General features: G+C 27.0%; 2 protein-coding genes across 2 annotated transcripts; one reads left to right on the top strand and one right to left on the bottom strand.

Moving 5' to 3' along the window:
• Positions 1 to 1837: 1837 nt before the first annotated feature.
• LOC132936702 (uncharacterized) lies at positions 1838 to 2662 on the top strand (the record flags this gene model as incomplete). Its single annotated transcript, XM_061003462.1, has 1 exon — positions 1838 to 2662. A coding segment is annotated over exon 1 (825 nt), but the record flags the coding sequence as incomplete, so codon positions are not given.
• A 2063-nt stretch (positions 2663 to 4725) lies between these two features.
• Positions 4726 to 5740, bottom strand: LOC132935267 (uncharacterized). Its single transcript, XM_061001752.1, has 4 exons — positions 5658 to 5740; positions 5295 to 5417; positions 5039 to 5235; positions 4726 to 4934 (listed from the first exon to the last, which is right to left on the bottom strand). The coding sequence occupies exons 1-4, from the start codon at positions 5691 to 5693 to the stop codon at positions 4778 to 4780; spliced, it is 513 nt and encodes a 170-aa protein (XP_060857735.1). The 5' UTR covers positions 5694 to 5740; the 3' UTR covers positions 4726 to 4777.
• Positions 5741 to 13848: the final 8108 nt, after the last annotated feature.

Here is a 13848-nt window from a genome sequence, read left to right as displayed (position 1 = left end):
GGACACTCTTCTACCACTTGTAGCGAATTCTGTAATGCTACAAATATGTACTTAAATAGATTAGACAAGAAGTTGGATCTTATTTTAGAACGTTTGAACTATAGCTCAAACAGTGTACGTGTTCCAATAGACTCAGCTTTTTTGAATAGTTTTCCAATGAAAGACATTGATGGTTTAAAAGAAATAGAAGAAAACATTAAGAGTGAAGATTATAAAATTAAAATGGTAAGATAACATATATTTTATATTGAATAAGTACCTCCTACATCTTTGTAAGAAACTGCTAATACCTATGTAATTTATTTTGTTTTAGAAAAATTTAATATCTTCAATTGGTGGCACAAGTATAAAAAATTTTATAAAGAGAGTACTTGGTCGATTATTTTGTAATAAGTTGGCATCAGAATGTTCCTGGTTTGGCTTCAAAAATAATTTCCGACTTGATAATCTGACTCTTATAATGATTGTTAAAGGTAATTTTGTCTTATATAATTTTTAATTTAATTTTTCTTAGTAGGACCTTTTGGTATATATAATTTTAATAACACATACTATTTTTTTAGAAATAGCTTATGAACACTTTAAAATGGATGATAGCAGTTTCGAAAACATCATTAAAGATTGGTTTAGACACGGGAGTCAACGATTAGCCCGTGAGGAAAAAAGACTCTAAAATTGTAAGAACCATAATATTATGATTGTATGCCTACAAAATATACTACTGCATTGTTATTTCATAAAGTGTAGACTTAAGAAACGGACAGGAGAGGTAGAAAGATCACCTTCTTGTCTGTTAGGATTTTAGGCTAAAACCATGCTTACTTAGTTGCGTTTAGGAGTTTAGGCTAATTTATGTGTGGTTTGTAAACCTTAATGCAGTCGTATGATTTGCAAGGAAAATAATTGGTGTAACGCATTAAAAAAAAAATCATCTTTCATAAATTAGAATGCATCTACAAAAGTTATACTATATAAAGAGCTTAAGTTAATGTTTTTTAAGTACAGTATATTATATTAATGAAACAAAAAAACCTAATATCCTAACATGTGTATATTTTTATGAATTTCAGTTTAAAAAAGCAAAACCACTTCATTTAATGTCGAGAAGACATTTCAATCGTTACACTACCACTACCAGTATGAATAAAGAAAAAGTTGGTGATAATCAGTCTACAATATTTGCATCTGAATATTTAGTACCTACAAAATAATCTGTAGACAGAAACGATGTACTTCCGCCAGATGAACATGCAAATACTATTGAAGGCTTGGGTTTGGTATCAACCAAAATCAGTTTTGGTAATAATTTTAACGATGTGAATATTCCTTGTGGTAGTGATAATATTGTAAATGAATCATTTAATATTAGTAATACACCATTTGAAAATTGTTCTAGTTTTAATAAAAAATTATGTCAATTGATTATTAAGTATAAAATTTCTCATAACTGTATTAATGAATTACTTGAAATTTTAAGATCTGAAGGGTTAGATGTTCCAAAAGATGTCAGAACATTATTAAAAACCCCCAAGTCCAAATCTCATGAAATTAATCATATTGCAAATGGGTCATATATACATATTGGAGTAGAGTTTATGATTAAACCAGTTTTACAATTTTATTTTGATAGTCTATTACATTTGCATACAATTTTGTTGAGTGTAAATGTTGATGGTTTATCAATTACTAATAGTTCCAAGTCTAGTTTTTGGCCAATTTTGATTTCTTTTATAAACATACCTATATTAGATAAAATAGTCTTACCAGTAGGAATTTTTCATGGCAAAAGTTCAAAACCTGGCTCAGTATTTTCTTTTTTAAACATTTTATATCTGAAATGATATCACTATTTTCAAATGGGATCCATATCAATGGGAAAAAGTTTTTATTTTCTATTGGCCAAATAATATGCGATGCCCCCGCCAAAGCCTTTTTATTAAATGTAAAGCAATTCAACGCTTATCATAGTTGTAATTCTTGCATTGAAGAGGGAACTTATAGCAATAAGAGAGTATGTTTTTTGGGTATAAATGCACCATTAAGAACCAATAAGTCTTTTCGTCTTAAGAGTGATGAACATTATCATAAAGGTCTTTGCCCGTTTGAAGAATTACCCATTGACATTACTTCAGTTGTGGTTTTAGAATATATGCACAATGTTTGTCTTGGGATTATGAAAAGGCTTTTACAATTCTGGAAAAATGGTCAAAAACCTGTTAGATTTTTAAATAAAGATTGTGAACAACAAATTTCAAATGAACTAGTTAACTTACACCCACATTTACCATCTGAATTTAATCGTTTGACTAGATCTATAGATGAACTTGAATATTGGAAGGCAACTGAGTATCGTACATTTTTATTATATACAGGTCATATTCTGTTAAAAGGCCGTATAAAATCTTCGCTTTATCAACATTTTTTACTTCTACATAGTGCAATTAAAATATTAATCTCTAATGAAACTTGTTTTTCCTTAAATGACCTGGCCAATAATTTTTTAAAACAATTTGTTCAAGATTACCCTAATTTATATGGAGAGGAATATGTAACATATAACGTTCACGGACTAATACATATATCCAATTTTGTAAAAATACACGGTCCACTTGACCAATTTAGTGCGTTTAAGTTTGAAAATTATTTGCAAATAATTAAGAAAACCAGTAGTATATATTTGTATGTTCACAGCCAGCTTTTCCACGGTAAAAATTTTTTTTCAAGCGGGAATGTCCCCCTTGGAGCACTCAGATTTACCGTGTAACACATTTCACACTGATTGTTAGTAAATTTTACCTCGAAAAAATGTACTGTATTTCATTTTTACTCATGTTGGTTACACTGATTTTTTTAATAATGATAAAAACATTATTTATTATTTACAATAATTTTAAGTTATAAGCTGATTGCTGATTATTTTTTTCATATTCAGTTACTAATGATCCATCGTTCACTCAAGTCGTGTCTCATTTTTCTTTATTTTCTCAAAGTTTTATTAAATTGTATAAGTTATTTAATTTCTTCAAAAATGAATTTTCAAAAATGCGCAAACGATGTCCAGTCATTGGTCGATCAAATACGATTCAATTCAACGCCAGCGTATCCAGAATTCTCTGCATTTGTATCTAGGTTACGATCTTTTAAAAGTTTTCCTCCAAATACCGGTCAGAATAAGTACAAGCTCTCAGAATGTGGATTTTACTATATCAATCTCGATGACGCAGTTCAATGTCATTGGTGTGGAGTAATTCTACATAGTTTTGAAATCGATGATAATTGTTTTATAGAACATACCCGATTCTCACCAAAATGTTTATATGTATTATTAATGAAAGGTAATCAGTTTGTTCAAAAAGTCTTAAGTAAATATTGTAAAACCGAAGTTATTTGTAATTGTGAAACCGGTTCGTACGACACCATTTGTTAAATCATGTTTTTTTTTATATAATATACTGTTTATAATATTTGCTGTATTAAATAAAAAAAAAAAAATAAAAAAAAAATTGAATGTTTTATCTTAAATGTTTTATTATTCGATTTAATATCTTGTGGACGTATAGCCTAGCGGGTTAGTGCGTATATAATAATTTAAAATGTTTTTCAGGTATCAGGTTAGTAAGTATATGTAAATTCCCTCTCTAGTATGCACTAATTCGCTAACTGTACGTTCACATTTTTTGCATTTTTTTTTTTTATCCGAGTTTTTAGTATATAATATGACTGCAAAGGAAAAAACTAACAGTCCAATGTATAACTCCTAACAGTTATATCCTACTTTTTATTGTGTACTTTTTTAGCAAAAAAAAAACTTCATTATGAGTCCACCAATAATTGTCTGTAAGTCTACATTCGACATACGAGCTTTTAACAAGAAAAATATTACAGTTGGATTACTAATTAATAAGCAGATTTCAATTATTTTATTATTAGAATGTAAACTTTCAAAGAAAATTATTACATTAAGTTTAGAAGAATGGTTCACACTGATGTCTGAATCTAATTACAATTCAATTATTAATAACCTAAGTACCAGGGTGAGGCGTGTAAAGATTACCGATTCCTTTTCATATTCAATTAATGTCAAACAGAGTTCAATTACCCTACATCTAAACGAGGAATATATTACCTTGACACACGTAGATTTGTACCGGCTTCGTCAATTACAGAATTTGATTGATTTGTATGTGGTAGACAAGCAAAAACGTTTAGCAAATTATCAAATTACTTTCAACACTGCATATGACCTAATTAAAAATGATGTCCGTGGTCTGCCATCCACTTGCCAAAGGAACGAATTTACCAACCAATATATTCAAAACTATGATTTTAATTATTATAATCATTTACAGAACGATGACACATCATTTTTATATGAAATATTACAATTTCATTTTAACACATTGTCCGATATGATTTTACAAGATCTAATAATATAAAATATATAAAGATGTTTAATAATTATTTATTTAAAAAATAAAAACTTTTTTATTCAATAATAAACTTGCTTTTTTTTTCTTAAATTACATGTCACCTTTAATCATAAAGAATAGTTTTAATGCGTTTTAGTTTCAAATTTTATGTTTTCAGTAAATAAGTAGATTAAATTTTGATAGTACAGAATTGATAGCAATGTTTCAATTAGAAATTTTTTTCTCAGACATACTATATAGTTTATAGGTTTATGTTTTCCAAGACCTTTGAGTATTGAACAAATAAAAACATACATGTATAATAATATTTTGTTTTATTAAATGAAACTCATTTTTCCGTATAATAATCAAACAACCGTCTTGCTTTTAATAGTTTGACGCTTTGGATCGGTTAGTAATTTATCAAATATAATTTGCATTGTCTCATTAAGACCAGTATGAAGTGTTTGATCTTTTGATTCGTCGGTCGTGTACAATCTAACAGTAGCTTCACTGAACTTCCATCTATTACAACAAATTATTTTATTTAAAAACAAAAGAAGTAAATAAAATCAGTAAAAAAAAAACAGATTCAGCAATAGTTTTTAAATTTAAACCAATGTATTTACCTGTCCTTTACTGGTACATTCTCGATGTTAGTAACCTTATAATGACTTAGCACCCAAAGATCCTTTCCTTTTTCTTCAAAAGGCGTCTTTATTGTCACAACGCCATCTCCTTGTCTGAATGTTAGCGAATTAAATACTTCAACATCAAAATCTTCTGATCTCAAGCGTTCGCTGATATTATCTCTGTATGATGCATTCTATAAAAAAAAAATAAATTATTTATGTTATCATTAGGAAAAAATATTATTTTTATTACCATTTTATTCTGCTTCTTTTTCATAGGTTTTTTAACACTTGTTTTTTCTGCAGAACGTTTTGATCCAGGTTTTGTTTTTGAAAAAGACGGTCTTATATCAATTGATTCGCTAAAATGTTCATTCTGTGAAACATAAAACATAGTATATTATTTTTTACTGTTTTTTTTTTCCATTATATATTTTTTCTATGTCCCAAGAATTATACCCAAAGCGTTGAGTAATGTTACGACGCACTTCCAATATACTATGTTACAATCAGTCATTTAATATTATTTTAAGAATTATAACCATAGCGTTGAGTGGTGTTACGACCGGCCTCCAATTTTCTATGGTTATAAGATATTTACTAAGTAGTTACTAACCTCTGAATCAGTTGAAGCAATTGTACGGTACGACATTTTATTTTGGTAGTATTTCTGTTGAACTGAGCTTCTTGTCCTGGGTTGAAATCTTGAAGACTGGTGAATATTAGAGAATTCCCTCTGTCTTTTATACACAGATTTTTACCACTACTTCAATAATTAAGTATACAAATGGTCATAGCCTTACATTATAGAAACCTGCTAAAACATGAACATACAGGTACAACAGCAAAATCACATTACATGACTTTAAATTGACGCTAACATAACCTATCCCAGCCAAATGTTTATGACATTCACCTTTTACCATGGTCAATACCCTCCTTGAATAAATTTCTACAATAACCTTACCTTAGATGGGTGCTGAAACATGTTCATATACAACAGCAAATTACATTACATGAATTTAAATTATTACAAACAGGATTTAAAATAAATTAGAATGTATACATTCATTCTCAAAAACCAATTACATTATATGAATTTTAATTGTTGCTAACATAACCTGTCCAGCCAAATGTTTTCACATTTACTAAATGTCAATGCTTAGAATGTATACATTCATTCTCAAAAACCAATTATATTATATGAATCTAAATTGCTGCTAATATAACCTGCTCAGTCAAATGTTTTCACATTTACTTAATGTCAATGCCATTATAATATTAAAACAGGATGTAAAATAAGTTGAAATGTTTAAATCCATCACAAAAAAATTCTAATGAGAGAAGAGAGGGTTATTTTCGGGTATAAAACCCAGAATTTCTTAGCTTATCGTCATCAGTTCAAGCAACAGCAGTTCCAAGAGCAGCCAGCAGCAGAACAGTCTTCTTCGCCAAAACAACAGCCAGCCAACAGTTTACCAAACATCTTCAACGGCCAGTCAAAAGATTGTCAAAACAACTCTAACAAATAGACCAGCCATCATACTTAGAAAAAGTACCTCAATTTCTACAAGCTATGTAAGTACTATTTTTTTTTTTATTGTTATTATTTAATTTAACATCATACTTCTTTTTTTTTTAAAAATAAAATAGAATAATAACAATTTATTGTTGTAATGATAATACAGTTTTATAATATTACTATGGGTATTGAGTGTTTAGACTTAAAGATTTTTTTTCATAGATTATTTAAAATAAAAACATTAAAATAGAAGTAGTTGAAAGACGGTTTCTCAACTCTCACTTTTAGTCACTACTATAATATAAGCGGTTTTCTTTTTTTTTGTTAAGTTATGATCAAGTAACAATAATACGTTATAATTACACCATAGAGTAATAATACTAAAATGAATTACACCACGTACACAGTATAGAAGATGACTGATGTACCATACTATCATAGATTTACATAGATAAGATAGAACATCGGGCTTATCATTCATCAATAATATTGATAATTATTACCTAACCTCAAAAATCTTTAATAGTCAATCTCTTTCATGATAATAACTATTGATACCGTTATCTAGTAGTTGTTGCACGATACCTTGTTTTTATCAATGTTAAAATACTATAGCTGATTATAAATATTTTTTATAGATAACGTGATTGTTGTATTACACGTGTAATATTATCTTACGTAAAATGTTTTAATATAAAAAATTTTTTTTATTATATTAAAATATTCAATAATGTTTAATGACTGTATAAAATATATCCTAAAACGTATATTATACACATATATAAATTTAAATTATTTTTTCTATAATGTTTTTTTTATTGCTTTTACGTTAAGATTATTCGAAAGCTGCTGTCGCACGTTGATAGTAAACACGTAGTTGCTTTCGTGACAACGTAATGTTACCGTACGAACTCTACGATAGTTACAATCGCCCTAACTACTATTAACTAACATATAAATTATCACGTTTTTTTCTATTATCGTGTGACGTAGCTTCACTAGCAACTAAAATTTTATTTTTTATGATATAAATGCTATATTGTCTAATTTTTAAAGTTTTTTTATTTAGCTTTGAATAATATAATTAGTTATTATTATATATACGTATATACGTACATTCGTTGTTTTATAAATAATCGCTTTAATAATTAGATTTATATAATATTTTATATTTTATACTAATGTATTTAGTCAAAAATTACAGATAATGAATTTTTGGCATTCATATGATTTTTGTAATGAACAAATTCAATATTATGGAGAACAAATTGTAACCTTAACGAAGATGATTGATGAAAATAAGATTAAAGAAAGATATGAATATAAAGATCTCAAAAAAAAAATTAAAAACCTGAAATTCATTATTTATTTAAGTAGAACAAACTCTAGCCCAAATTTTTCTTATATAAAAGATTTAAACGCAAAATTAGTTTTATTAAGAGAAGAAAAAATGGATATATGTAAAAAATATAGTGATTTATATGTTACAAATTTTCGTAAGCGAGAACACGGTTTCAGTAAAAGGTTAGATTTTATTACAACAGCAGAATCTAAGCGCGAAAGATTTAGATCAGGTTAAAATTTTTTTTTTTAAATTTGTTATGAATAATTAGTAATAATATTATAAGTTTATATTTATGTATATAGGTATTCAATGTAATTTTCTTTTTTTTGATTAATACATACAAATTTTTAATATAAAAGTTAAAAAACATAAAAAATAGAAATATGTTGGAAATAAATTATTGTCATTAATATACATTATTTTTTTTTATCTGGCAGATAGTTTACAAATTCTGTATAATTTTTCCAGATTTTTTTTTAAAAAAAAAAGAAAAAACATGGAAGCCAAATCGTTAATTCACGAGCAAATCATTCAAATATTGGAACAGCAAAAAGAAAATGATCATGCTCAAGATGCTGACGAAAAAATGTTCTATTCCAATATTAAAAATATTAAAATAAAAATTCAAAAAGCGGTGCTGAAAGAAACCAGAAAAAGACTTATTGAAGAAAAACAGAATTTAATAAACGAATTTAAACATTTAACATATATAAATTATTTATGCGAGAAAAATATTCAAAAAAGTCTAAATAGTTTATATAGTAAATTAGATAATGTCGAATAATATTCTGTTTTTCAATAAATAATTAAAATATTATTTTTTTTTTGTTATTATTTATTATTTTATCATATAATTATTATTGTGTATATAAGATCTGCTGGTATGATAAATGTTTTCAAATAAAACTAATTTAATAAAAATGTTAGGAAAAGTGGTTTAGATTTAAAAAACGTATCAATTAGTTAGTTTTTGAAATTCTATGTAATTTTCAGAATCATGAACCCAGAAATAAACGTAATTAAAAGCAGAATTCTAGCAGCAGAACAGCAGGTGCGTGACAATAAACGCTATTATATCGAGAAACGGAAAGCATTTCGAAAAGTATTTGTAAAAATTAATGATAGTATGAAGAAAAATTCATTTTTTAAAAATAAATTGATAAATGAACATAATAGATTCGAAAACTATTCAAGTGAATGTAAAGCAGATATTCAGTGTCGGTTAACAGAACTAAACAATCGGTTAAGAGAATTAGAATCTGAGTAATTTCTTATTATATTAACCAATTCTTTTTTTCTTTGTAATAATTTAGAATTAATACTTTTATTATATTTTGAAAACAATATTCTGAATTGCTTGCATAAGATTTAAAAAAAAGAAGTTGATGTTATAATACATTTTACAATATTATGATTGCTTATATCTGTGTTTTTTTTTTATTTAATCTATTTTTTCAGTTTCATAATGAAAAGAAAAACGGTTACAAAACACGAGCGGATGTCATCTTCTGATGAAGGTTTATTTGAAATCGAGAGATTTAAGAAATGTTCAAAAACATTTTTGATTAAGAATACTTTAAATTTTATAGACTACACGCTTTTTTTAACTATGTTAGAGATAAATTAATTTTAAAGTTAAAAGAATCATGTTTACAATCATCTATAAAATTTAATTTACATGTGGATAGCGTATACGAAAGAATACTCACTCAAGAAGTTCGGGACATAGCTTTCAAAACTTCTAATACACTTGCATGTAATTCATCCGATTTCAATAAATTACTAAATAGAATGTTCAATAAATTATTATCTGAACAAGACCAGTTTTTAGCGAAAGGATCTGGGTGGTCCCTTAAAACTATAGATGTATTACAATTGAGAATTAATACAGTGAATCCTCTCAGAGGAGGAACGTATCTAGATCTACCTGAATATATAAAAGATAAAAGAGCAATTATAAATGTAAAAAATAACGATTCTAAATGTTTTAAATATTCAATACTATCTAAGTTTGATAATCGATCGAATAAAACTTATTTGAATAAGAAATATTTTAAAATGTTAGAAACAAAAAGTGGTTTAGATTTTAAATGTATTGATTTTCCAACACCAATCAGTCAGATGAAAAAATTTGAACGTACAAACGATGTATCAATTAATATTTATAGTTTAAATGATAAAAAACATATTTTTCCTTTGTATATTTGTAATACTGAAAGAAAAAAACATTTCGATCTTTTTCTGTTCAATAATGATGAAACATCACATTACTGTTATATAAAAAATTTTTCAAGATTCGTTAGAAGTCAGAAAACTAAAAATTGTACTAAGCTAATTATCTGTAAAAGATGTTTTACTACTTTTGGGAACAAACCGTGTAAAAGCAAACTTTGGGGTATGAAAGGATTGATTGAACATCAACATAATTGTAGAAAGAACCAATTAGGGAAACCTATAATGTTTGAAGAGGGAGATGATGATTTTATTTATTTTAAAAGTTATAAAAAAACTCAAAGGATACCAATTGTTATTTATGCAGACTTCGAATGTATTTTAACTCCTAAAAAACCTGATGAATTCATTCAGAGTTGTAAAAAAAAAAAAACATATACTACACATTTACATGAAATTATGAGTTATGGGTTTTATGTAAAAGTCGACTATGATATTATACCAAAAGAGTTAGTAAAACAGTTGAAGATTCCTAGAAAGGTGGTTATTTATAGAGGTGAAAATGCAGCAAAAAAATTTATGGAAAATATGATTGATATCGGAAATAATATCAAAACAATTTACGAAACTGCTACACCAATGGGTAAATTAACTGAAAAAGAAGAAAAACGTTTTCAAAGAATTAAAAGATGTGAAAAATGTTCAAAACATTTTAAAAAAAATAATTTAATTAAAGTTCGAGATCACTGTCATTTTACTGGTAAATATAGACAATGTCTTTGTCTCGAATGTAATTTTCAAATAACTAATCCATCATTCATTCCAATTTTCTTTCATAATTTATCGTACGATAGCCATTTCATAATTCGAGAGCTCGGTTGCGATGATCAAAATATTCACGTTATTCCTAATTCATCAGAAAAATATATATCCTTCAGCAAGGAAATCGCACCTAAATTTAGTATAAAATTTGTTGATACATTCCGTTTTATGAGCGAGTCATTAAGTAAACTTGCGGAAAATTTATCTGAAGATAAGTCGAGATTTAGAGAAACTCTTAAAATATTTTCTGCGGAAGCACTAGATTTAGTTACACGAAAAGGAGTCTTCCCTTATGAATATGTCGATAATTGGAAAATTAGATGATACTTTTCTACCATCAAAGCTAGAATTTTATAACTCTTTAACAGACGAGAAAATTAGTGATGAAGATTATATACATGCTAAAAATGTATGGCATACATTTGATATAAAGACTTTAGGTGAATATAGCGATCTTTATTTAAAAACTGATGTTAGCATACTAGCCGATGTGTTCGAAAATTTTAGAGACTTATGTTTATCTACGCTCGAACTAGATCCTGCTCATTATATGACTGCTCCCGGGTTTGCTTTTGACTGTTTGCTGAAGTATACCAAGGTCAAATTATCAAGGTTAAAGGAGTATAACATGTTGCTTTTCTTCGAAAAATCAATTAGAGGCGGGATATGCCAATCAACCAAAAGATATGTTAAGGCAAACATATCAAATATCGAAGGATTGGACTATAATGCAAATGAACCGATCACATGGATTACATATCTCGATTGTGTGAATTTGTATGGGAAGTCTATGTTAACAGAATTACCTTTTAAAGATTTTGAATGGGTTGACGATCTCAACATAGATGTAACTAAAATTGCTGATGATTCAGAAGTCGGATATATATTAGAAGTTGATATTGAGTATCCTAAACATCTACATAAATATCATAATGATTTCCCATTTTTACCGTTTAACGAATGTCCACCAAATTCGAAAGTTGAGAAATTGTTAACTACTTTATCACCGAAAAAAAACTATATTGTACATTACAAAAATTTAAAACAAGCAATTTCTCACGGTCTTAAAGTAGTAAAAATTCATCGAGCTATCCGTTTTTCCCAAAGTAAATGGATGGCATCATACATAAAATTATGTACATCTATGAGAGTACAAGCTAAAAACGAGTTTGAGAAGGATTTCTGGAAGTTGCTAATTAATAGCGTTTTTGGTAAATGTATGGAGAATGTTCGAGCAAGAACTTCTATAAAACTGGTTTCTTCAGAACAAAAAGCAAGGAAATTAATGGCGAAAACTAGTTTTAAAGACAGAACTATATATTCTAAGAATCTCATGGCCATTCATCAGCATAAGGAAACAATTAAATTCGACAAGGCAATTTATGTAGGATTTGCAATTTTAGACGTTTCGAAAACATTTATGTATGACTTCCATTATAATGTAATGAAGAAAAGGTATGGTACTAAAATTAGTTCTTTATATTCGGATACTGATTCCCTGATATATGCTATCCAAACAACAAATTTTTTTGACGATTTAAAAAATAGTTTATTACCATATTTTGACACATCTAATTATCCTAAAGACCATTGTTGTTTTAGTGAAATTCATAAAAATCAACCAGGGTTCTTTAAAGATGAAATGAAAGGAATTATAATTAAAGAATTCGTTTCATTAAGACCGAAATTATATGCTTATAAAACTGTAAATGGCGCTGAGAAAAAAAAAGCAAAAGGCGTAAAGAAATATATAATTAAAAATCACATGCAATTTAACAATTATATGAATATACTAAACGCTTTTATAAACCATAAAACTCTCAATGATGAACAAACTCATAGAAAAATGAATTTTATCCAATCAAATAAACATGTTGTTCATTCGAAAACAATGAGCAAACTTGTTCTAAGTGCAAACGATGATAAACGTTATATAATGGATGACGGGATAAATACTTTAGCTTATGGTCACTATAAACTTAATGACTCAGTTTAAAAGCGTTATCTAGCGGAACAAAATACAGCAGTATTATTATTTTCATTGATTTATTTACCACTAGATGACGCTTTTTGTTTTTATCGATTGTATATATATATATATAGTTTTCAAAACAGACTGATGAGGATCAGGAGATCATGTGAAATAATTAATTCGACTTAATAAAAAAAACTGATATTTTATTTTATTAAAAAAATAAATAAATAAATAAATATTATACATAAAAAAACATTATTTTAAAATATCTGATGATGTTATCCATGAATTTTGACTTGAATCAAAACCTAACCATTTAACAAACATTTTATTCCCAACTTTTTTTACAATACGTTCAATGAGAAAGGTGTTTGGAAAATCAGTTAATTTAATTTCCTGTTCATAAAAACCACCTAAAATTATACTGCCTGATTCATCCTTTAGTTGATAAGTTACTGGATTTGTCTGTAAAACTTTTGAAACTGTAAATATTTCCGTTGTCCAATTTGGTGTATATCCTTTAGTAAATATGTTATGTTTATACTTAGATATTCGTACTTTTTCGTGAACTTTAAATTTTGGTCTATACAATGTTTCAGAATTTATATATGTGTTAAATTTAATTCTGTTTGTATCCATTCGAGCTTCACTAGGTGTACATTTGATTGTTCTGTGTTTTGTGTTATTATAATAATGTATAATTTTTGATATTGTATTGTACCAATTCCATGTGCCTGTTGCAGTAAAATGTCTATATATATTATTTTTAAGAGTTCGAATCACACGTTCCGCGATTGAACATTTGATAACACTGTATGAACTGTAATGTTTAATTTTTTATTTTTTCATTAAATCTTGGAATTGGACATTGTAAAATTCTGTACCATTATCTGTCTGTAAAAATTTTGGTTTAGCTTTTTTCAATATATTAAACATTCCTTTTGTACATTCTTTACCTGATTTATTTTTCA

Source organism: Metopolophium dirhodum, chromosome 1 (assembly GCF_019925205.1).
Source record: "Metopolophium dirhodum isolate CAU chromosome 1, ASM1992520v1, whole genome shotgun sequence".
NCBI lineage: Eukaryota > Metazoa > Arthropoda > Insecta > Hemiptera > Aphididae > Metopolophium > Metopolophium dirhodum.
The sequence above is the reverse complement of the archived record's forward strand: the minus strand, read 5'-3'. Positions and strand labels throughout refer to the sequence as shown.